A 27,643-nucleotide genomic window follows, 5' to 3' on the forward strand; every position below is an offset into this window, starting at 1 on the left:
ATTATGATAGTACAATGTACTTAAAAAAAATTGTTTTCCTTTCTATTTAATGATTATAAAGCTTGCACATTAATGATCTTGCATAGATTTCAAATGAATGAACAAAACTTTTCCAAGTATTTGATATTTGAATATTTTTAAGAAATGTTTAGTTTACCAGAGGAACAAAATTTCTAGTTTGAAAGTAACACATTCCAGTCTGATAGTCTTATATAACATACAAAACCATAACTTTCACAGCTAAGTAAGGAACTACTGCACCCATGAACCTCTCTTCTATTCTTTCTTGCCTTTACTCGGCTAGCACAAGCTCTCAGGTTCACACAGTCGAGGGGTGAGGTGAACCATATAAGACATCTCACAAAACAACAGATGTATATCTGCTATACAATGGATTGAAGATGTCTTAGCAACTGCTCATTAGTACTGAAACCAAAATGACAAAGTTCCCTTTGATACAGGAACATACAAGGGTTTTCACTGTGAGCCAATCCAGGTCTCTTTCACACTCTTACTGACAGACAACTCCCTCTAATCAGATGAACCAATGAACAATAAGACGCTTCATTCATTACTTTCACAACGAAACACAAACACGTACATGTATGCACATTAATTTGCGGTGAACGGATCCCTTCTTTAGTGAAAGCGCATCTGAACACAGGTTTTCACACAAAGCTTGGCTCCACTGGTTGAAATAATTTGTAAATCCTAATTTTGAGTTACTATCAATGACTTGCTACTGGACTTTGTTGTACACAAACTCCAACCATAGGGGAGTCATCTCCCCTTTCTGCAGCTGTCCGTACATGTTGATTGTTTGTTTCATGGCCTGTTAAGCTAGCGTTAGCACTACTTGACAATGAAAAGGGGAATCCCCCTGCAGTCCATGCCGGCTGCTGATACTGTCCAAACTGTGAGGGATAACCCGCGGGCACATGCATGTTAACAGATGATACTTGTGAGGCGTCTACTGTTGCTGGATTTGGCCTGAAATCTACAGGTGGTGGAATTCCCCCTGGGTAAGAACCTTGTACATATCCCTCAGTATACGATACATTGTGTTCTGGAACTGTTCGTGGCACATGAGATGAAGGCGCCTCTGATAAAGACGGCGGAGATAGTCTTGTCTGATGATGAGGATGATGAGTTATATGTCTGCCACTTTGTTGATCCCGTTCGCTCCAGCTCGTCTGTTGTTGATAATTAGGAGGTTGTGATCGAGACTGTCCTGATGCTGATTGTGGACTTTCACATTCCATTGTTGTGTATTGCACGCCATGACCATGGTGAGCAGAATGTGAATGCACATGCAGATGTGAGCGATGCTGATGTGTTGGATCAGACCTGGCTCTACCACTTGATGATGAACTCACTGAAAAGAAAAAGGACCTTGTTAATATTCTTGTTCACTTGAACTTTAATATAATATAATATGGCATTAGAATAAATATCACATGTTTTCATTAATTCTAAAACCAAAAGAGATGTGTGGCCATACCAACCATTAGTGGTCACAAAATTACCCAAGAAACTTAATATAAACATACATTCCAATTTCTTATGATCTAGGACAATTTCTGTAGTACTACAACCAGTTCAAGCTAGGTAAGTCAGATAGCTTTTTTTAAACAGTACTGTCACTGGACAAAGTTTACTTTTTTTAATGAGTATACCACTTCAAAACCATTTTTCTTGTGACAACATTTACAGGCCAATCATAACTTATAAAATGCAATATTTGGGAAATGAGATCAGAACATTTTGATATTTTTAAGGAAACAGAAGTTAAGGAAAAATGTCATATAACAATATTGAACTTAAGCTTATGCTTTTGAGTACCAATGCATAAAATACATACATGAAATTCACTTGTTAGCAATAACATCTTTTTTTATTTTTAAAGTCAATCTTCAGAAACATTGAAATGAAAAATAATCTGTTCATTTGTAGCCCTCTTTAGATCATGTCACATACACTTTTCCTTTTATGTTAATCTAAATTCTAATGTGAAAATATTCGAACATGGTTTTGCTCATTGTTGAAGGCCATAAGGTGATCAATAGTTGTTATTTTCTGTACCATTTGATCTCTTGTGGAGAGTTGTCTCATTAGCAATCATACCACATCTTTTTTATAAATATAATAAATAACGGCACAAAAATTCTGAAATTTTCAGATATAAACATGACACCATTTAAAAATGTCAATGAAAATTCACTTGATAAGAAATTGTTAACTTAACACTTTATAATAGTATAAAATTGTAATACAGCAAAGAAAGAATAAAATAATGATCAATACATCACAACTTAAAACTTAATTAATATTACAATGATTGTTTCATTTAAAATAAACACTATTTATCAAACTTTGTTTAACTTAAGACCTGTAGAAGCTGAAGAGATTATAAAAAGAACAAGAACATATATGTGAGTGACAGAAGAAAAAGTATGATGTAATTCATGTTTTAAAATGAAGAAGTGCTGTTATAAACAAATACTTTTAACAAGACAAACAAATAAAAAGAAACAGAAAATGTAGTACATAAAGCTTAAGTACAACATATCCATTGCTGCAGTTAGGTTTACAACACTCATAATTCATGATGAGATAGATGATTTATATTCCGATTGGTTTTTTTTTCAACACACAACAAAGTTGAAAAAAATTAGCATCTTAACAACTTTTCCACAATTTCTTTTCATGTATAGTGGTTTTTGTAGTTTCAATACTTAAATCAAAAGGTAAATATATTCATTGATATTTTAATAAATTGTAAATGACTAATTTTTTTCTTTTTTAAAAATTTGCTGTACAATATTTCTTTTATCAACAACGATTTACAATGTCAATACATTACTTCTTGCCTGCAACTATATATTTAAACTTAAGTGCAAATACTTTTGTGCAAAAAGGATTTCAATATGAGGTGCAGCAATGGATAGGAAGAAGCTGAGGTGTGAAATTAACATTAGTACACATCAGTGTATGCTGTTTCAGTGTTAAAAACACTCTTGCATTGTGCACAAATTAATAAAATCTTTCTAAATTGCAACTCTTTTACAGCCCATTTCATTGAGTATGTAGGGAAAGGTAGAATCCTTGGTTAGCTTGTTTGTTATTATTAGGTTAGGTAAACCTCCTTTCAGAGTAGACTAGCCCTACAGACAACCAATCTATCTGTCTGTATGACTAGACTATTTCAAAAGGAGGGTAGTATACCCTCCCTTACAGTGAATTCACGGTTCAGCTAACAAGCAAGCTAACCAAGGATTCTATTTTTCCCTTCATACTCAATGAAATCGCCTTTATCTGACATTTTCAGTTTTGTTTTGAACCATACTATGTTAATTTCAGACCTAAACCTCAGCATGAACAATGAAATGTACTGTCTCACCCTGACTATACCTGTAGGACTAGAAACACCCTGCTGTTCTATCGCAGGACTGTTTGATGCAGAATTTGGCGTGTTAGTACTTTCATCTGTGGTCTTCTTGAAAAAATTATGTTGCAGTGAATAATATGGTGTTATCCGTGTCTTTGGATCATATTCTAACATTCGTAAAATGAGATCTTTGAATTTTAAATAGTCTGCCACAGTATGACCTGGTTCTCCAGCACGTCTGCCGCCTGGGCCACCAGAATCAGCACCAATAATATCATGGAGTTTCCTCGTTCCAGGATGTTTATACTGAAATAACGTTAAAAAAAAAAGATTTAATAAAAAAAAACTTGGCAATTTAAAAGAGAAAAAGCTATTTTTGCTTAACTGACTTTTTCACTAGTTATAAAGTATGAAAATCAGTTTTATTGGCAGAAAAGAATACCTAAAATAGTTCTTTTAATTAAACCAAAAATTCACCTGTGCTTCAATAAAGGCAACAGTAGTATACCGCTGTTCAAAACTCATAAATCTATGGACAAAAAACAAAATCGGGGTAACAAACTAAAACTGAGGGCATTAGATATTAGAGAACAACGACACAACATTAAAATGTAACACACACAGCAACGGACTAAGCATTAGACAAAATCCGATGAGAATAACCAATATAACATCAAAACCAAATACATGAAGTTGGGATAGAAAAGTACCGTGACACGTCTTATATTAATGTGAATTCACACTCAAATATAGGAGAAAATCATTCATTTTCACTCAACTAGTACACTAAGGGCCAGATGAGGACCACCTGTGTGTGCGGGATTTTCTCATTTTGTTGAAGACCAATTGGTGGCCATCTGCTGTTGGTCTGCTCTTTTGTCAGGTTGTGGTCTCTGACATATTCCCCATTTCCATTGTCAATTTTATTCATGACACGTTTTATTTTGTTTCATTCATATTTTCCACATTAACATAGACTTCAATACCACTATGGTTCTTACCTTTTTGCCATCTTTAGGTTTTTTACATACATAGGTCCCATCTGGTTGTACATCAAAATACTTTCTTGCTTTAGGCGCTTGATCTAGAATATTTTTTGGTGGCATACCTAATACTTCTACTATTTTCATCATCTGGTCAAACTGTAAGAGAAGATTATTAATTTAATATAGAATTTAAATATTGCATAGAAATTATACATTTAAACACCCACTTCAGTGTCCTCCCCAGGGCCTTTAAGATGCTGTATTTCTAGAAATGTGGTGCTATCAGAAATTATTTCTTATAGCTAGTGTTACGGATGTGATGCTATGATTTCTAGAAACCAAATGTTTTTTTCTTAAATTCCTGTTTACCAAGATGATATAAGAAATTTCAGGGAACACTGCTATTTGTTTAATAGTTACTTATAAGCAAATTTCATTATGATATATCAAATTACCAAATAGCATAATTATTGTCTTGAAATATCTTAACATTTAAGCATTCATACACTGTTTTCAGGTATTTAACAGATTATTTATTTATTGGAAAAATGATTTTTTGAAACTCATCTGCTCAACTATAATATAGTAATTTGGAAATATGTTACTGATTACTTTGAAGAATTTTCTATTTAAATTTTTCTTTTGATAATCTTATTGCTATTCAGATGAAAATTAGGTGATCTCAAGTAAAGTCTTGAAGCGTCACCAATAAATGAATTACATTTCAGAAAATAAATGACTTCATACAAATATGGATCACATAACTGAGTTCTAGTAACAGTCATGTTCTGAGGAAGATAAAATCCATCAAATATTCAAAAGCAAAGACCAAACTTTTTGAATTATCTTATCCATGAAATATTCAAAAGCAAAGGCTAAATTTTGGAATTACTTTGAATATACACTTTTAAAATTTTATAAAAAAATAAAGATTTATCTCCCTTTTATTGTATGTTACAATTACCTCATTTGAACCAGCAAACAATGGTTCCCCTGTGTGCATTTCTACTAATATACAACCTAATGACCACATATCTATAGCTAAATCATATGGAATGCCTAGTAACACTTCGGGGGATCTGTAAAATCTGCTCTGTATATACTGATAAATCTGAAAATAAAAACATAACATTAGCAATTCTTCTTGCACCATCAAAACAAAGTAAAGATACTGAATTCATGCACTTTTTTCCAACCAGATCGAAGTATTCATATATCATGGTGAATGTTTGTGATTCCCCCCCCCCCCCCCCCACACACACACACACACCAGTTGTATCTGGTATGCAAAATATTTTAACTTGTTTATTTTGATTAAAGATACATTTGTATATTCAAAATCCTATTGATGTCTTGTGTAAATTTTTATGTAAATATTTCAAATATCTATGTTTCATCTGAATTGAAAACAGATGGATAGACTGATTTGTTGATTTATCTATTCATCAAATTCATATGTGCTTTGTTTTACTGTCCATAGATATAAGATGTGGTGTGAGTGCCAATGAGACAAATCTCCATCCAAGTCACAATTTGTAAAAGTAAACCATTAAAGGTCAAAGTAAGGTCCATAGTTGTCCATTTTTGAAATTAAAAAAAGAACAAAAATATTATGCATGAAATTTGCTCTGTCTGCAAATGTTAATTATTTTAAGTAAGGTAAATAAATAACTTACCCTTTGACCTAATTGACAAGAACTTCCAAAATCCACTATCTTGATTGCACTACGTTTAGGATTACACAGAAGTATATTCTCTGGTTTCAAGTCACAGTGAATAATATTTAGTTCAGGCGTCGCTAGAAACAGCAAAGCTGTACACAATTGTTGAGCAAATTTACGAGTCAAATTTAATGAAACACCTCTAAAGTTTGTGTTCCGTAATAAGTCATACAAGTTGTATGATAGAAGTTCAAACACTAAACATAAATGGTTCCTAAACATGAAATGTCTCTTCAATTTTACTGAAAAATAAAGAAACATAATTTTTAATCATGAATTATGTAGGTCATGCTCAAATATAGTAAGGCCCATACTGGTATAGATAACTTAATTTCCTCTTTCCAACTTCACAATACAAATATTTTAACACAAATCATCATACAATATTTTAAGAAAATATTATCATATTTCTCACAAATCACAGCAACAATCAGTTGTCATTCATTTTTATGTTTTTATAATTGGCAGCTGGCAAAACTAGGTTTCATAAATCTGGTTCCAAATAGTGTTCTTATAATGCTTGAATAGAACGGAAGTTTAATGCTTGATCAAAAAGGGCTTTATGATGTACAACCACCATGTTCAGGCCTATGCTCTTTATGATGTATAACCACCATGGTCAGGCCTATGCTCTTTATGATGTATAACCACCATGGTCAGGCCTATGCTCTTTATGATGTATAACCACCATGTTCAGGCCTATGCTCTTTATGATGTATAACCACCATGTTCAGGCCTATGCTCTTTATGATGTATAACCACCATGGTCAGGCCTATGCTCTTTATGATGTATAACCACCATGTTCAGGCCTATGCTCTTTATGATGTATAACCACCATGGTCAGGCCTATGCTCTTTATGATGTATAACCACCATGGTCAGGCCTATGCTCTTTATGATGTATAACCACCATGTTCAGGCCTATGCTCTTTATGATGTATAACCACCATGTTCAGGCCTATGCTCTTTATGATGTATAACCACCATGTTCAGGCCTATGTGTTTTTAAAACTTCATATTGTCACTCATATATAGGTATTGTGTGATTTCTGGCAGTAGATATTCATTATTAGTTTTTTTTCTGTATTTGGTGTATCTTTTTTGTTGTATTGATTCTCATACATTTTTATATTTCTGTCAAGCCTTTGATTTAAGTGTAGGTGTCAAGTTATAACTCAAGCAATTAAAATCAAGAGGTGAAACAGCTTGTGACAGTTTACCTATAAATTTATAAACCTGTTTTTTTTACCCTGAATTAAATCAAACTTACCTATATAGTACTTGTTTTCTTTATCATGTTTATTCATTAACTCTAACAATTTGACTTCTATTTGGGCCTGGTTGAGGAAAGGTTTTTTGTTCTTTATTATCTTGATTGCCACTTGCTCCTGATCACCATGGTCAAAGGCTTTTACTACCTGGAATTTATAATGGATATAGTTATACATGGCTGTTGAATACACAATTTTAAAGACAAAGTTTTTTTTCTACAATGGAAATTTATCCATAAAAAAATTTTGTGACCTATTTTTAATTTATTAATAAAATAGTAGGATATTGATCCTTTTTTTTTTTTTTTTTTATATTAATTGTAATGAAACCCATTTTCTAAATCATATGTGATTTGGTTGAAAATGATGGATGTCTTTCAATCTTTCAACCATATTTACGAAAGAAAATTTTTTGATGTGTTTTTTTTGGTTGATGTGACATGTATGGAACTTGTTTTACTTAACACCATGAATATGGTTTCTTTAATATACTAATACAGAAAATATTAATCCCCAGAAACTCATATTTTTTTTTGTCCAACTTAAAATGGAAATGGTATACAGCCCACACTCAGTGTTTCATACAAAATGTACTGCTGAGATATTTTTTCAACTGTTGATTTTAAAGGTTGATTGATATCTTACGACATCAATAATTTCTATTTTTCCTGCACCAAATACATAACTTTGTATGGATACATAATCTACTGCTATATAATATAACAGTTATCTTGGGAATCTCCTGTTTACAAACATTTCACAAACATCAACTGTTCTACAATTAATGGTATTGATACCATAACTCTCATTGGATGAAGCAATAAATATCTTTAACCAATGAAGCACACTGTTCTTTCCACTTACGAAAGATGCCAATCAAATTAATATAGGATTCAAATGATCCCCTGGGTCCTCTGGTGTTGATCTGTTGTCTATGACTACTAACAATATAATAGAACTCCTTATATTCTACTCTTCAATTCTTTGTACAAGGTCAATAAAGTTAAAACCACCTGTGATCATTCAAATGTCTTTGATTTTTTAAAAATAAGTATTGAATGTGTTCTGCCCCCTCCCCTTGTTTCCCTTTTTTCAGATAAGACATACAGGATAAATTTTTAACCAATCCTCTTTTTTCTCCTATTTAACTAGAGTTTTGAAACTATTTGATGAAAATATATGCACGTATTCATTTTTTTACTGTGTGCCTCAAGACCTACTACATGTACAATACAGCTTGATTGTTATAACTTTTTCTGGTCATACTATTTAGATTCTTTTTTTTCTTTTCTTAAACTGCTTACCTGACCAAAAGATCCTTTGCCTATTAAAGAATCAATTTCATATCGGTCCATCCATTTTTCTCCAGGATTGACTATATAATCGTGATTAGCATCATCATAACCATCATTATAAATATGCACGTTTACTTTGCCCTTTTTCGTGCTGCTTTCATCTCCATGGCCCTGTGCTCTTCGCTTCTTCTTTGCATAGTAAACCTTCAATATTAATAATGAAATATTAAATGAGAGACTATGACAAAAACAAAAGTAACAACTTCTTAATGTATCTTGATAGTAGCTTAATTTATATTTAAAATATAAGAAAACATGCATTCACAATTAGGGGTTTGTCTTATAAAATATTGGTCAAAATTTATACAATTGAAAAGTTAACAAAACAAGCACTTGCAATTTCTTTTTAAATATTATTATGCATTCTTGGAACATCCTTTTATTGTATTTCCTAGAATGCATTAGAAATAAAATATATGTTAATGTAAACAATGAACCTTATATTAATATATCCTTGTTTCTGTTTTCCACTACAAATTCCCCTTAAGGCTATTTTATATTTATAAAACATATGCACATAGAACACCATACTCTATTATCAATATTTTCCTTATTTTTTGAAGAACAGGCTCATTTTGAAAAGATAGATTCCCCGCTTTATTGATATCAACAATAACTGACATGAAGTAGAAAGCTACTGAGAAAGCTTCCAGCTCCTATTAAAAACATGGTATTATTATAATCTTCATATTTGGAAACAATGGATGATTTAAGTTAGTATTCTATAAATACGTTGTTTTTTTTCGTTCTTTTTAAAATGATTAATCGTCACCGGCTAGAGTACATCATATGACATATGACATTAATTGAACACAGGTAAATCTAGTCTGTCACCTAATCAATATCCTAATCAAAATATTGTCTTTGATTGTGTGTTTTAATGCTGTATAATTAACAAATGAATACTAATTTATTTATGAAATCTCATTAATTTTGGCAGTTAATCAAAGGGAGTTACACTGTATAATAAACAAAAAGAATTTCGTTCAATCTTCCTTATTAAAAAAAAAAAAAAAAAAAAACATTTTGGAAGAAATTTCCTTTTCATGATTCAGAATAATTTTGACAGCTATTTTGCAAGATAAACTGTTTTGACCTTCAAATATCAATGCATGAATATGCAAGTATCTGATATGCAAATTTTATCATTTTCCTGTTTAACCTGTGCAAGCATGCAAAGGTAATCTCAATGAAAAAGCTTAAAAACCAATATTTGCTTTTTTCAACTTTACGCAATTTTATTGTCTTCTAACAATTAAATGACAGTAGCAGGAAAATTACATAATAATACTCTCTAAATATATCTGACCAAACATGTTATATTTTTTAGTTTTTTTTTTATTTATTTCTGAAAATAATGAACGGTACATTTGTGCAAAAAGATTTTAAAGTAATATATGCTGGACATTCTACTTAACATTTAAATGTATATGGTGTCGACAGAGGATTATTATAAACCTATCACATTCACATATTTTGCCATTTTCTAAAAATCTCGTCTGTGTAGTCTGGTTGCCATGGAAACACATTCCAACAGCAGACAATATTGATCAGCAATAAACATAAGAGGTACCTCACTCAATAAAACATTACTAGGTTATTAACTATCATCTACTGAATTACTTTTTCAAATTAAGTGCCCCAAAGCTCTATTTAGAAGAAAAAAAATCTTTCAGGTCCCTATCTTTATATTAACATAGGTTTGATTTTTTTCCCAATTTCTTTACCCTACATTTTTACAATACTCAGTTATTTTATGTTTTTTAAACAAACTTTCCAAAAAATTCCTGTTTCTGTCTTTTAACATGAAATAATTGAAGAAAAAAACACATACAAAGCTAACAGCTATAGACCCAGTAACATTTCAAGATTACATAATAATCTTGCATTTTTGTGTCTGTTTTATAATTAGCTCAGTTCTAGAACTACATTATGTAATCTTGATATCAAATGGATGTCATTAGTAATCACAAGTTACATTGCAATTCATGAACTGGTGCATTGTGTAATAGATATTTCAAATATTTAGAATTTCCTTTCTCCTACATTTGTATTGAACTTGAGGCAAAGGAAGATAAGTATTCAAACGATAAGAGAAAACAGTACAAATTTGTAAAACTTGGTCTGATCCGTATATCTTGTTAACAAAGTCAATATGCTTAATATCTACTAGTTGCAAACAGAGAATCATTTTGTGATGCAGACAGATTTAATTTTGTTTTTGTATCAATTAAAATGTGCTTCAGGAATATCCAGAGGCCCGTAATAGCTTATTTCGAAGTTCTAACTGATATACACTCCCAACCCCCATTAGTATAAGAATCAGGGCAAACATTGGCATGAAAAGTTTTTTTCCAGTACAGTGTGAACATTGATGAAAACCCAAACTGTGTTGAAAATAGGGATGATGTTTTTAAGATTATGAAAGATGCCAACGCAGTTTGTTATTTACCAAACTAAAATACATGTATGTAGATGTTTAACATGATCTGAACCAAAAGAAGCTTTTTACTGACCTATTGGGAGGCTGGGACACATGATGTTTGAATTTTGTCAACAAAAAAGGACAATTTTGTACATGTAGTATCAATCTATTTAAGCAATGGCCAGTCAACAACTTGTCCTGAATATGTGGTTCAAACAGAGTAATACAGTGCATAAATTTGTGTTTCCAAGGGTCAATTTCTTTATTCCAGTCATTTTTTTCTTCACATCAATGCAAATTGTACTAATGTGTTCCATGATTCATGGGGATTATAGTTAACATTTCCTGACAGAGCTAAATTGTGAATTTTTTAATGAATCAATTTGTGATTTTTGTTCTTACATTCATATTTACTGTAAATTCAGAAATTATTGCAAGGTTTTTATTATTCCAAAAAATGCAACTGGGTGAAAATTGCAATAATTACAAAACTTGCATTCTGATATATGATACATACATGTTAATTTTTTGTTATCTGTATTAAAATTTTCCAGATATCTTGCATTTATGTGCATTCTTTAAAAATTGCAATAATAAAAGCATGCAAAATTTTGAATTTACAGAACTCTAAAACTAGAATATTTAAAGAAGATGCATGTCCTATAGTTGAGCTCTTGCAAACAAGAAACACAATTACGAGCCATGTAGAGAAATACCTACTTCATTTATGTGTTTGTAGGTCTTTATCAGATCTACACTAAGTTTTCGAAGTGGAGCATTGCTGGGTTCTCGGAAGGTCATTGGTATTCTGTTCTGCATGGCTGCTACGTCTTGCTGTTGCTGCAGGGCATCAGCCATGATTTCAATATGGTCTGCTGCTCCTGCTAGCTGCCTGTAAACCATGCCTGGGTCATGGCGAACTTTAGACAGCTGACCTGCAATATAAAAAGTTAATTTTTACAATACACTGATAAACATAGTCTTCTTTTCTTTTTTGTAAACTCTACTGTTTCAGCCTGAGAAGATTGATGAGCATATGATAAAAGCAACAGCACAGCAGTTCAAAAATCTATTTGTATCTGAAAATTTAGCCACCCATAGATAATCACTAATAGGAGAGCAATATATTTGGATAGTCCGATTTATAAACAATCAGCCGTTTGGGGACAATCACCCAAATGGACTACAATGTCCTGTTCGGGATATAAAAATATCACCAAGCACAAATAATTACATAAAATCTTTTGGTTAGCAATTTCCCTGAATATATGATAGCTATTAGTTTGGTCCCTTGGAAAGTTGCTACAATTTTATCTCAATTAATGAACTTTTCAATATTTTAGCAAAATTCATAAATTAGATTTTCTACACTGAAAATGCAGAACTTGTAGTGAATGTATTTTTGGAGAAACAGTATGAGACTTGGGAGAGTGTATGTTCAAGACAAGTTTCTCTGTTGCATTAACAAGGTACCCCATTCATCCTATGCATGCCTTCAAGTTTAACTAAAACCTTCTCTTAAAACATTTGTATGTTACCATGTAAAATAGCCATTTCAAAAGACATGATATGTTGAGAATGTGTTATGTATTTGTATGTATTGTTAGAATACCCACTGTGTTTCACTTCAATGGTTAAGACATGAATGAAGAACACCTGTGATGCATAATTAACATATACACCTTTTAACATATTTACCTGTAATTAATTATTTGTTGAGTTAACAGAAATTGACATTTTTAACAAATTTCCTACCTTTACACCAGTGAAAATATATCCTTTTTATAAAAATTCATCAACTCCAGGTAAAAATCACAGGTGGGAAAAGCATGATCTAACATGTATACAATCTTCCCTCATTTTTTAAGTAAAGTATTTAAATGTATCAAACTATATTATCACCATAACTTAGGTGACACAAAAATTTACAACAGCTCCAATTGTTTATCCTTTCTTTCTTTTTCCATTAATTCACAAATTTTCATCACCAATATAACAAAACTTCCACAATAAAAACAAAACAAAGCATTATGGGTATCAAGTTGAACAAGTTCAAATCTGAATTAAATGATTTACAGGTAAAGGTTAAAGGTCACCTTAATCAATTATGTATCAATTTAATGATTTTTTTTATCTTTGATTAATTCAGGTTTTTACTTGTTGCAGATGGAAATATGAGAATTAAATAAGGTGTTTTCATAGATAACCTTGATAAAATTTAATTTGATATGAACATTATCATGTACTTTGTATCACATTTCTATTTTAATATATAGATCAATATACATAAATATTCATTCAGTCATCATCTTGTAGTTGATTAATTTCAATTCCTTGTAGTTGATGAATTTCAATTCCCCATACATTTTCTTTATCCACATCTTCAGTCTGCTACATATACATGACGTCAAAACATTACATAATTTTGCATCAAAATGATTATCAATCTTAGAATTTTTACTTCTTTTATTATTTTTAGCATGTAAGTTTTTAATTTTTTACATTTCGTTTTTCTCAATCTTCAGTTTATCATTCTATTTGCAACATCAAAGTTCACATTTTACTGAGTCTATAATTAGTAACACCATCTGGGAATGTTGTTTATAGGTAAAATTATTCATGCCTTGGTTGTTTACTATTGGTTCATCAGAGCTAATCTCCTCTGCCATTGGCCTTAGATCATACTTACATATCTATGAATATACATAGACTCTCATTGTTACTAACTCCCTTTACGCCTCCCTCATCCAAGTCATTCATAATTTCACAAAAAATCTCATTCAAAGGCGATTAGAAATAGTTAAAGTTATAAATAGATTTTCTGAATGATTTTTCACTTAGCCTCTTCACCATTTTGGCACTTGAAGGCAGTTTAAGAGGATTTTCAATGACTTAAACAAATGTAACATATTGTTCTCCTCAGCAGCTGAGGCAACACATTTTCTCATATTCATTAATAACTTTAAGAGAAATTTTATAAGCTGCATTGTTACATACATGTACATATATGTGATTATAATGAATAAAGTTTTTTTTGGAGATAGCTAAAACAAGAGTGTACAATGCTGTTTATCTAAAATTAAATCCTATTTATCCAACAAATTGGTTTTGAATTTTGTTGATTTTTATTACAGAATTGGCTAGATATTTCCCCTCCCCCCCCTTTTTTTTTTTGAAATTCTACCTGAGAACCAGAAACTAAAAGGATTGCAACTATTAAATCTTTCTTGAATAAGTAAAGTAAATACTACAAAAAGTTCACATCTTTGGTAGAGTAACCATAGTTTTCTTATTAATTTTTGCAAAGGACGAGGACTGAGAATTGAGGTGTTTCGTGGTGTAAAAGCAGGTATAAAATTCTATCTTGTTCATCAGGTTTTACATGTATGTCAAAATCCAGATCTTTAAAACAATATACACATGTATAATAATAAATACTATATGAACCAACAACAGATATCAAGGGACAGACGTTTAATTTCAACTTTTGTTTAAAATAAATTGTCTTTGGTAAATATTAACAAAGAATGCTTTACATAACATTTGTATCTAATGCAAGTTATAAATAGTGCATATGTAGATTATAAAGACCTCACGTGAAAATTAAAGTATATATATATGAAAATAGAAACTTGGTGCTCATGGTCTTCATTTGTTAAAATTGAAAGTAGAAAAAATAACATAATCATTTGTGATTAAATATTTTGCTCACACTTTGATTTGCAAATAACTGTAATCAACCTCATACTTTATGTATCATCTATACAAGAACAATGTAATACATTGTAAACAGACCTTTCTAAAACATAATCTCTAAAGATGCCAGTAAGAATCATAATCTTCTAATACATGTAAGGACTTCCTGGAGGAAGTAACTTTAAGGACATAACAATAAATTGTTCTTTTGAGAAACAAAGAGAGTACACAAGGAAAAGATAGAGATTAATCTTCATATGACTTCCTACATAATAAAACCTCCAAATATACACACACAAATGGTCAATTGTTTAAAGAAATGTAGGAAGATAAACTTCAATATTAACAAGCTAACATACTTTCATTTGGTCCAAAACAAGAATAACTAGTTAATCCTTCACACACCATAATTTCATATATTTCTCCATTGTTATTCCATTTAAATGGCCATGCTGCTATCAGCTGTTTTTGTTTACATCACATGATCACAATCTGCTAATTTTAATACTGTCAGCCAATCAGATGAAAGGTTACAATCACTGACCCATTTGTTGCCAGGCACAATACCTATTAATAGTAATACCTACACAGATTCTTTGATCACATGATAAGGGTGTTATGGGTCATTGTTTGTGGTGGGAAATTCAAAATAACTAACTTATTTGTCATGATTGTTGTAATCAAACTTTATTTTAGATGGGTAAAAATAGCGTCAGATATTTCAGTCATACATTCATTGTTTGTTATCAACAGTATTAAACTTGGAATTCTTGGATCCATTTAACAGAAATATGCTTAGTTATCCATTATTATTCAACAATTTAATTACAATTTTTTTTTCTTCATTTAGGTGTTTTCCAACATATTATTTAGCATAAGAGGAACTAAATCATTTGATCTCATGTAAGTTATCAAGGCTGTACAGTGTCTGAGTGACCTTAATTTTCTAATTCTAATTCATTTTGTCCCTGTCTCATTGGCAATTCAAAACGCATCTTTTTTTTATGGTATAAAAAATAACATTCTTATTCTTATCACATAAGATCTAAAAATAAAACTGTAAAAACCAGATTTCAGCATCATCATATACACTTCAACTTTCTTTTTAAAGAGTAAGAAAAAACATAAGATTATCACTTGATTAAGTTTTACATAATCAAATGACCCTAAGATCACATCAGTACAGTATACATTGTCTAATTTAAATTTAGATGGAGAATTGCATAGATTGCCACAATAGACACATATCTCATTTACAACAATGTTGGTTTTCAGTTTCAAAGATGACTAAACCTAGATACATTTATCCACAGGTCAAACAACCCTATCTTTTTTATATATCCTACATGTACATGTAATATTACTAATAAGGCAAAAATAAACAATCTGGTGAATTGTTTACCTATCAATCATGGAGAGAGATAACATAGGTTTTGCCTGTTGCCCAATCTATTTCTATATAATTGAATAAAATATTGTTTTAACTAAACAAGACCTACCCTTTCTATGCCTTCTCAGAGTGTGTATTGGCACTTACTATATATTTTGGACCTAAAGGAAGGTTACAGAAGGAACAGAGTGTGTATTGGCACTTACATTCAGATGTTAATTCAGTCAGAGTTAATGAAAGATGCTTGGACCTGTGGGCCGAAAAAAGTTTCTTTAATTTGGAGTGGGATGCCAATATCACGAAAAGAAAGTATTCAGTACCAATTTTCTTTCAGTCAACATAGCCCTTCCTTTAAAAAAGATTGTCATTTGTACCAGTATGTGTATTATAAAGTCAATGAAGTCCCACAATTGACTGTCGCTCAGAAGATGAAAAACTTGCATGGATTGAGTTATCTGATTGGCACTCATACCACATCTTCTTACCAGTAAATCTTAATCTATAGTATTTCATTCATGTGACAATCTAAATAAACTAGTTCACTCTGATTTCTTAATTCTGGCATTTGGAAGTAAAGATTTTTTTTAATTTATTGACTGCATGTATAAATGAATATAATGATACAAAAAATTTATACACAACTTTTTTTAACAAAGAATATGTTTTAAAAGTTTACTTGTTCAGGTAAATAATGATCCATTATTCTATAAAATGAAAAGTATGAAAAAAAATCCAAAATTGAAATGGACTTCTAAAACGAAGTAGCATTGACTTTCCTACATTCATCCTTAAACATTTAATTATGACCAGTGGTCAGATAACTGGGGACTTTACAAAGTACCATACATAGTTTCCAATAATATCACTTTAAACAATTAGAAGTTCATTAATACATGTACTATGTAAACTATTATCTTATAATAATTAAGATTGAAATAGAAAAAGAGAGATATTTAAAACCCTAGAGTTGTTTGCATGAGGTCCAGGTGCAAATATTTGATGTTTGTTCAAGACAAGGTGAAATATTTCATACCTATATAAAAAGGAATGATACATGTACATCCCAAAAAGAAACTTCAACTTGAACTTTGAAGAGAGTGCAAATTAGCAAGAAATGATTCCACAATGTTCAGATTAGGATATACATATAACTTTTTCATGGACTAACATTTAAGGCCCTTCAATTAGTTCAATATCTGGTTTTACTTAATATAAACTACAATGAACACAACTACCAACAGATGTCTTAAGGGGGTAATGACATTTGTACACTTAAACCACCATTTATAGAAACAATACATATACATGCAAAATAAGTCAAACATTTATCCAATAAAAGTAGACTGATCTACGAGACCGGCAAGATTAAATCCAAAAAAAGATTCAATTTATTTCATAAAGTGCAGTCAGAGCATTTGATTCAGTTGATCAAATTTATGTTTGAGACTGATCTATTATTCTAAGGAAAAATATAAAGACATATATAGATATAAGATGTGGCATGAGTGCCAATGAGACAACTCTCCTTTTAAGTCACATTTTGCAAAAAGTAAACTTATATATACATGTATATATTGGGTCTGAAATGATATCGAAATAAAAGTGTGTAAAATAAAAGTTATGGGCAATATGAGGTAATAAACAGCTGATAATAAATGCGAAAAACTTTGCTTCATGTTTTCTTGATAAGAATCAATTGGAGCTAATTCTGTGCTTTTTACTTTAATTTACTATCAATGGTGCATACCTCTAGACTAATGGTTCCCAAATGAAAGGTATTATACTCCAGTCGTCAAGGTTTTTGAACTTGGCAATTAATATAATCATTATATAATGTAGAGTATTTTAAAGATTTATAAAAACTTAGGAAAATGTATATGATGTTCGAAGAGAATTTCTGGTGCTGAAAATACAAAATTTGATGGTCCTGATCATGTCATTTATTCAATCAGAAAAAAATTAGGTAAGAGTTTTTGAAAACATTCACATTTTATTATGTTTTGATCTATTTAGTCCAAAAGAGGAACTTTTAAAACCATTTCCAGATCATGTAGTGGACATAAAGTTTTGCATGTGATTGTTTATTCAAAACCTGATAATTTGTCCAGCAATGTTTGTACAGTGCAAACTACAAGATAATGAAGGGATTATACTATAGGCTCTTTATGATCTTGCAATTAAAAAGTCAATCTAACTGCATTATTTATTTGTCAACCAGTCTGCAGCTTTAACAGGTATAATTTATAAAGACAGAAAAAGGTCTTAATAACAATACCTGACCTTAAATTCTTGAGTTTACATAATATATCAAAATTACATTCTTGTTTATCTCTAATAAAGACAGTATATTTCCTGGTTCTACATTCCTTACATGCCATACATATTCAGATGTCTTCCATCATATTGTTTACAGCTGGCTACACATGAATGAGCACTGAGTTTCCCACAATACAAATTATAAACTTAATTTAACTACTTTGTACATAATTTAAGTGAAATCACAAAGAAAATACAATGTTTTCACATGGGAAATTTCATGGCTCCTTTGATAAAGATTGACCAAGCATTCATTACTTCATCTATGGCCAATTGTAGGTAGTTATTTCAGTTCAATGGTCAAATTTAAATCTTCAGCAGTTTAAAAAGGTCATTCAGATTTGTATTTTGAATTCAGTGTCTCCTTACTTTACATTACTGATGTTCAAAAGAAGCCAGATTATTCAAGTATTGTAGACGTGAAATTCTTTAAACATGTGTATTGTCTTACTCTTGGCTAATGAACTGAAACATTCATATTGAAATATGAACAGTAAAAGTTAAATTTTAAAGGTTTAGAATTGATTGTCTAGACAAGAAAACAAAAATAATGCCTGGATAACATTATATCTATTGCAAAAAAGTATTGATGTACTATCTGACATCAGAGCATCCCAACTAAAGTATGTGTGGTATGTTACCAGTCATATATACACAGCTGGTACATGAATCAGCTGACTGAGGAGGTCCCCCACAGGGCAACTTATATTCTATGTTACAATTAAAATCCCTGGGGTTAATCAGATGAAATAAATATTTGTCAGGGGAGTTTTCTGTCATGTACAAGAATTTGACAACTTGTGTCTGCTGTCAATCTTGAATGGATTGAAGGGTGTTGTTGTTTATGTATTTGTTTTTGTCATTTATATGTGATGATTAATAGATAAGTAAGTTCTCCTTACTTACCCCCTAAGATGAGGTAACTATTTATCTTAATCTAGATACCTGATTTCCTAAATACAAAAGATCAGAACTGATAATATAATGAGAAATTTACACTTTTTGATCTCCCATTAAAAATTTGTATGGTCCCATTCAGAAAAGATATTGGTCACTTTACGGAGGCTATTTAATTCAAAATCTTGGTCAAGGACACCTACATAGGTATGACTGTACATCTAACATGCATACCCTACAAGTGATGTATAAACCATAAACACAAAAAGAATAGTAATGAAATAGAGAAGTTTTGTATACTAACGTTTGAGACGCATGGCTTGTAAATGGTACTCCTGTTCCTGTCTTAGCCAGTGCCCACGGTTTGACAACATACGATCATCCATGGCACTATCCATGACCAATAATTTGTTTTCACCACTTTCCTCATGAACCATTAGAATTAAATTTTATATCCTTACTTGTCCTGTCAAAGTATGTCAATGTTTTCCTGATGCAGACAAACAATTTTTTTCACTAATTATATGCAACTTTTAAAACATGCCAGTCCTGATATATCCATATGAACACAAAATGCATCAGATATGTTATATAATATCTTGATTTGTTGAGAACACCAAAGAAGTAGTATTGCACAGTGTAAATATCAATAAACTCTATAAAATATCAACAATAATAACAAATAAACAAACTATTGCAAGGATCCCAGGCCTTCACTTAAAATCCATCATAAAGGAAGTAAGACCATATTATGGTGCTGTGAACTCAAATGACCTCCATGGTAGACAGTCAAATTATTCACATCCTTAATGAGCCCTTTTTGCACAAGAAAATAATCCATAACAAATAATGGTCCAATACAGGGCAATGAAGGTGTTAAATTAAGGACACTTCAGGTCACTTTATGTCCCTGTAAAATTTACAGCAAAGCACCTGACAACACAGTGACAGAGGAGCCATAATTGGATCAAAGATGATATGTGCCTGAGGTTACTGACTGTTATCAGCCAATCAGATTCCTTCTTACATCCATTATCTGGATGTAAAATGTTGTCTGGTCAATATGTAATGAGAAGTCTAGAGGAGATATAGAGGCTCCCTAAGGGTGTGTGACATTATGTAATAACCATTTTTCCAGTTAATTTACTTAGGAAAGCTGTTAAGATGCTCTGATATATAAATAAAATGTAAACATTTTGTTTAGAAATAGTTTGAATAACACTTATCAGGTATTTATAACAAATTTGAATATTTTGTTAGATAACGAATAAATAATTATTTACAATATTTTGATAATCAACAGCTCATGCCATTTGAATTTTATGAACTAAAAGGAGGTATGTATTTTATGAACTAAAAGGAGGTATGTATAAGTACCTAAAAAAAGTTTCTATAAATATATTTAATATAAGCAAACAGCAAATGAAACACAAAACTCTGAATTAATCTGATGGGGATCTCTAGAAGTGTTTTTCTTTTCTTTATTATGGTTGGGCTAAAAAAAGGAGGGTACATGTAGGTACAGATTTTTTTTTTATTTTACCATTTTTGTTTCATTGAGTGTATGGGATGGACATTCTGACTTTAATAGTGCTCATTGAAAAATGACCAAAAAAACTTTAAGGTAGGCTATTTTTTATTTTTGAAAATAGGGAAGGTAGGGTAAAAGGAAACACACAACTTTTTTTATTTGGCCTTGGTGGTCTGCTTTCTCCTTTTTTGAAAGGATTCCTTTGGATTTTGTTTAAGAAAAAAAAGTAAATATATTTTATTTAACTCCAATTCAGTACTTCATATATTTCTAGCTCCAAATTTTTTAAAGCTTTCTATTATGTATAATTGTATTACAAAAATTCTAATTGAAAAAAATTAATTGTGGATTTTTCAGAAGCAATTCGAAAAATATTCCATCAAAACCAGTTATAAAACAATTCTAAATTGTTCTTACCCCCTATGCAATGCAATAATAGGAAAAATTTGAAGATACAATGTACATTCTTTAAAACTTTTTGGGGTAACAAAAAATTACAAGTGTAATTCCAGTTTAGTCCTACAAAAAGGGGACATTGGGTGTGTATTTTTTTCATTGTCAAAAATCAGTTCAATTATTTCACATGCCCCTGTTGGAGGTAACAATTTATAGCTAAATAGAAATTTCAGGTGCCAAAAATCTGCAAATTAATTATTGAAATTCACATTCAACAAAATGGGATCATTTAACAATTATTTTTTCCAAAATGGATTCTTTTACTTTTCTATCAATGGCAAACTAAGTATCTCTCCTTGGCTTTTCAATTCTGCAATTAAATAAATGGGAATTGTGTCCATGGGACACAGAAGATCCCCCCACTTATCTTATAAAGTTACAAAGGGACATAACTGAGGAAAAATAAAAGTGATGCTACCCAAATTTGTACTTGATCTGAGTTTTGTGGTAATAAGTATTGTGAATAAGTTTCATAACATTTGGTAGAGGTGAACTCAAGTTAGAAAACGTAAACAAAAAATCAGCAATTTTTCAATCAATATTATAAACAGGCATAACTCTAGAACAGTAAAAGTGACATCATCAAATTCAAACTTGATGTGTATTTTAAAGTTAAAAGCATTGTGTGTATGTTTCATAACATTTGGTTGGGGGCAAACTAAAGTAAAAGAACGCAGAAACAAAATCTTCAGCAATTTTTTCCATTTGTACAGGAGCTTAACTCTAGAATGGTTAAAAGTGACACCACCAAAATGCAAACTTGATCTGTGTTTTGTGGTAATAAGCATAGTGTATAAGTTTCATAACAAATGGTAGAGGCAAACTAAAGTTGGAGAACAGAAAAGAAAAATTCAGCAATTTATACATTTGCAAAGGGACATTCCTCTAGAATGCAGTCTGCACCAAAAACTTTTTCAACTACTAGTTCGAAGACCAATATTCTGGCATTTTTCTTATTTGGCCAAACAAAGTTTTGGAAAAACTTACTAGTCCAAATGAAATTTTACTAGTCTGGGGCATCGGACTTGTGGCTAACCGTGCAGACTGCTGAGAATGGTTAAAATGATGCCACCAAAATTCAAATTTGATCTGTGTTTTGTGGTTAAATCTGTAATAAACACTGCATATACAATTTCATAACATATGGTTGAGCAGGGTTTGAAATTAGTAGGGGCCCACTCGCCAATGGCCCCTACAATTTAGTGTGCCAGGGCTCCTAAAGTTTCTGCTTTTCTTGTATAGAACTATATATTGGCTACAAAATTTAAGCTGTTGGCTACCATTGCCAAACTTTAACAGAAACCCCTGTGGTTGAGGCAAACTAAAGTTAAAGAACGCAAACCAACTTTGGGACAAGGGTAAAACATAATGCGCCTCCGCTACTGCAGGGCCATAAAATAAGTGTTTTGTAAAATAGACTTCTTATAATGTACAGAAGTAAACAATGAGTTTCAGATTAACAGAAAACCAGATTTTTTAACAGTTTATTTGTGTCCTGGCATTTTTCAATATCACAAGGATCATAACTCCTGAATGGTAAAAGTGACATGTACAATCATCAATATTTGACTTAACTTGACCTTCATTTTTCATAAGTTACAACATATATCAAAATTTTAAAAGCTTTGGTTGAATGGTTCATGAGTTAAAGCATGATCATGACTGCAAACACCATTTTTTCAATCTTTCAAGAACCAGAACTCCTGAACGGTGAAAGTAAAAATCGTCAATATCAACTTGACATCCATTTTGTCATCAGAATCAAGATGTGAGATGCTTTGGTAGAACAGTTCATGAGAAGATGCATGGACACTGTTTGGCAGTCGCCTGCCTAGATGTTGCAAGAATAAATTAGAACTTTTAGTTGGCAGCTTATACAAAATTTAGTGTTCTTGTTAGAACTGCTATACATTTGTCATGTTGGGCCTTTCACAGCTTGCAATGTGGTATGGATTTCTCTGAATATTTACAAATTGAAAGTACCACCTACAAACATTAGTCAACACAAGATATTTACAAAACCCCAGGGTTGCTAATAATTGACTCATTCCTTGTTGTGTCTGTTTGGGTTAATCAACCAATTTTGTTAATATATGGGAACTTAGCATAAAGATCTCTCATACAAGTGGGAGGTAAAGCTAGCTATAAAGCAATGGTTAACCTACCATTTTCTTCTGGAATATATCTGTGCCAAAGTCATTAATATGATATTTGTTTTCCACTCAATACATGTATGTTTATAGATATTATCGTTTGATTGTCAGTTTGTATGGACATTCCTTATATAATTTTAAAGTTTTTAGGTTTACCTGGAGGTTAAAGTTTTTGCTTATTTTTTACATTGTAAGGTCATTCATGACCTGACGAAAAAATGCTAGCTATTATATCATTTGATCTCTAATGAAGAGTTGTCTCACTGGCAATCAGTTATCTTTTTATTTTTCTATATCAACTGCATGATCTAAAAAAAAAGTCTGACAACTCTGAAATGACCAATTGGATATTTAAATAAAAGAAATATCTCTTTTTTTATTTTAATTACAACAACTTAAGCCAAGATTTAAAAAAATTGTTAGTTTAAGGATTTATCACGAGATGTTTGATCTGAAAGGGGTAAAAAAAAGAAAGCGACTATCAAGAAATAGATGTGTATTAATGTGTCCATAGGACACAGATGATGCCCTGACTTGCATATCAAATAAAGTAATAAAGGGACATAACTGAGGAACAGTAAAGAGACACAACCAAATTTCAAACTTGTCTTTTTTTCTGTATCTGATCTGTATTTTGTTTAAATAGCATTGTGTATAAGTTGGCATAAAAACTAAAATAATACTTGAAATGTTTTTGTTTCATTTTACATTAATCAAGTTATAAGTAGTTGTCCCTTAATTATGGTGGTCAGATGCGTCCATTTTACCTGTTCATGTTTTCTTGTTTGACTTTGCAAATGCTTAATCGCAAAATTCAAAATCAATAAATTGTGAAAATCAATAAATCAAAATCTATACCATTTCGCCTTTTTTGCTTTTTCAATTTCTGGTGAAAGTGAAACGGGAGAACGTGAAAAGTCCAAATGGCTGCATCTGGCCACCATACTTTATAGACTTGGTTTTAATGCTCTTCAACTACATAATGGATTTGGCCATCTATTGTTCCAGCTATTTTAATTCATTCACCACTGATTTGTAATATGGAGAAGAAACCCGTGTTTGTGGTACACATGTATAAGTCGCAGTCATGTAAAATTGGCACCATGTTTTTTGTTAAAAAAATTTTAAATATCAGCCGCGTTTTCTCAAGATGATGTTTTTCTTTTAGCGGAAGTAAAATCCTCTCCAAATACCCACTACTGTCCTACCTTTTATTGTGTTTGCACTGTATAATCCCGACCTTCACATTTTTCAAGATTATTTACATTGTATAACGGCCATCTTAGTTTCTATGAGGGTCCCTTATTCCATAACATTCGTTACTCTCCGGTAATATCATTGTCATTGATGATACAATTTCCCACGCTTTTTACGTAAAGATGACGAAAAGCTCCGAGAGACACAAGAAAATTGAGAGCATGTGGAACTCCACGGCAACACTTCCGGTAATAACAATGTCGGATTCCACCATACAAATTAATCTTGAATTATGTGAAGGTCAGGATTATACAGTGCAAACACAATAAAAGGTAGGACAGTAGTTGATTTTTGGAATGATATTTGATTCCGCTAATTGAAAAACATGATCTTTAGTAAACGCGGTCGATATTTAAGAAAATTTTGACAAAAAACATGGTGCCAATTTTACGTGACGGCGACTATAGTGTTCTTGTTAAGGCTAATATTTGCGCATTGAATGAACTGTGTGTCTGAGGGACGCTGAATAACACCTGCTGAGTCTTGAAATCATCAAATTTCAACTCAGCTATAAAAAAGAAGCTGAAAACATACTTCTATTCAATAATTTTTTATTTCATTGCCTTTGGTATGTGTAATGATATATAAAAAAAAACCAACATAATCACATGACTTACACTTACACTAATTGGTCACAAGCAGATAAATCTTTTTACATCAGCTCATTTACCTATTACTACCATTGACTACATTTAATGTCATTGGAACTTTTGGTTATCAATGCTTTTTAACTACATAGTTGATTTGGAAGCCAAGGTAACCAGGACCAACAGCAATTTTCATTTTGACAGCCTCAAACAGTAGACTGATTTGCCTGAAATTGGGTCCGACACAAAGATGTCATTTGCTTAATTTTGTAAGGGAATGGAAACAAAAATTTTGGCTAAAATTAGCCATTTCGATTTGTAAATGGGCAAGTCAGGAGACTATGCCAGTCTGTATTTAACTGTTTTAGGGTTTGTCTGACCGAAAGAGAAATTTTGACTTTTCTACTATATATTCAACCAAAATATTTTAAAATTTCTGTCTGACTGAATGATTTTTTGTCGGTCACACAGAGTTTGGGATACACTGCTATGTTTCAATGGTTGTTGTTGGTTCAGGCCCAATAAAAATATATGTGTGGGTCCAGTTACCCAACCGACCCTAGTTTATTAAACCCCCCACTCTTGAATTTTTTTTTCTTTTCTGAAAAATAAATTTTCGAACAATCAAATTTTGAGGATTGTGAATGATTTCTGTCATCTGAATCTCCTTCTGAAGTATCCGTTATGGCCAAAATGCAACAATTCATAACAGAATGCAACAAAATTAAAACATATATGACTATTTATTTTACAATCAAACACATGTCAAATGGTGAACTTCCGGTAGGGGCATGTAAAATATCGATTTTGGTAAATACACAATTCCTCCCCCGCATTTTGACAATCCAAAAATCCTTCTGCTAGTGGGGACATTCAAATAATAATTGTACGAATACATTCATCTATTTGCATAAGTTATGGACATGGTCATCATACATGTTAAATCCTACTGTAATGTTGTCAGGTAGCAGTAACATGATTGATAATAACTAATGCAAAAACATGTAATTAATGCTTTAATTTCTGCTTGATGTGCTATAGTTGCTAATTTGTTTAATATTAAATGATTGCTTACTGTTATTTTAATATTTCTATACTATAATTAACTCCTTAATGCCATTTGTATCGTATCTATATGCTTCTGACCATAACATGTAAAATTAATGATTTGCTGTGACTATGTCTTTGTAGATCTTGTGAGTGGTGTATGTTTGTTTTGTTTATTATATTTCATATAAAGATATATTTAAGCTGAAAAGAGATAGTGCTTTCAGTAGACAAATGTTCCTCTACAAATAAAGCTATTAAACATGAACTTGACACTTTGAAATGTTTTAAACACTAAAACAGTGTCAGTGAACAAGAAATTTGAATGTTTTCTATCTTATCTATTTTTCTAGGAGGTCCAAAATCATTTGTCTAGTTCGTTATGAACAAACGATTCTGGACATTTAGACAAATCTATCTTCTTATTTTCTTATGAAATGATGTACCGTCTATTTTTATGTATTCCTACATTTGTATTTTAAATTACAGTATTTATCTCCCTTGGCAAATTTCTATAAAATACATCAAGGTTCTACATACATACTTAAATAAATCATAGAATACAATTAATAAACAAAACTGAATATTTCTAATTCTATTCATCACAATATGAAAGTATGAAGCAGATAATTTGTGTGTACAAAATAATAGACAAGAAATTATTCAGTGTAAAAACATGTCTAAACATACCGAACAGAATTTATATTTGCAAATGTCAAAAGTGGTGACTTGCAAGCGTATGCTATGTGTGATTATAGGGGGAAATGTACATGACCAATTTGTTTGGCAATGAAAAACTATGGTCGAACAGTTTCACGCAACATTTCTGTGTTTTGAAATCTGAGACCGAGATGGTCATGTCAAAGAAGAAATGTTAGGACACGTTTTCATCGGTTTTCTTGCTACCAATATCGATTCATATTATAAACATTTTTCTACTTACTAGGTTGTTTACTTTTTTTTATCCAACAGCCATTAGTTTCATCTGCTTCAGTCAGTTTTGGTACATATAAAGTTTTCTTTCCTTCATAGGATATGCAGGGTTGGACTTGGCCACCCTCGATGAACCAGGCAACGTGAAATGGCGCGCAAACAAATTTAAATTAAAATGCGTTATGAAACTTTTACCTTTTTACTCATACGAAATTTATCGCTAAATTGGTTTGA

General features: G+C 31.3%; 1 protein-coding gene across 5 annotated transcripts; it reads right to left on the reverse strand.

Moving 5' to 3' along the window:
* Positions 1–97: 97 nt before the first annotated feature.
* Positions 98–27,560, reverse strand: LOC143079124 (dual specificity tyrosine-phosphorylation-regulated kinase 1A-like). Of its 5 annotated transcripts, none has more exons than XM_076254315.1 (9): positions 27,420–27,560; positions 11,867–12,081; positions 8,671–8,865; positions 7,366–7,513; positions 6,051–6,337; positions 5,339–5,485; positions 4,390–4,530; positions 3,412–3,694; positions 98–1,375 (listed from the first exon to the last, which is right to left on the reverse strand). In XM_076254315.1, exons 2-9 carry the CDS (start codon positions 12,047–12,049, stop codon positions 729–731), a joined length of 2,031 nt encoding a protein of 676 aa, XP_076110430.1. In that variant the 5' UTR covers positions 12,050–12,081; positions 27,420–27,560; the 3' UTR covers positions 98–728. The 5 variants fall into 5 exon arrangements, with proteins under 5 accessions (XP_076110430.1, XP_076110428.1, XP_076110429.1 ...); XM_076254313.1 differs by lacking the exon at positions 27,420–27,560 and adding an exon at positions 19,750–20,201; XM_076254314.1 differs by lacking the exon at positions 27,420–27,560 and adding an exon at positions 15,202–15,346.
* Positions 27,561–27,643: the final 83 nt, after the last annotated feature.

This window comes from Mytilus galloprovincialis, chromosome 6, assembly GCF_965363235.1.
Source record: "Mytilus galloprovincialis chromosome 6, xbMytGall1.hap1.1, whole genome shotgun sequence".
Classification (NCBI taxonomy): Eukaryota; Metazoa; Mollusca; class Bivalvia; order Mytilida; family Mytilidae; genus Mytilus; species Mytilus galloprovincialis.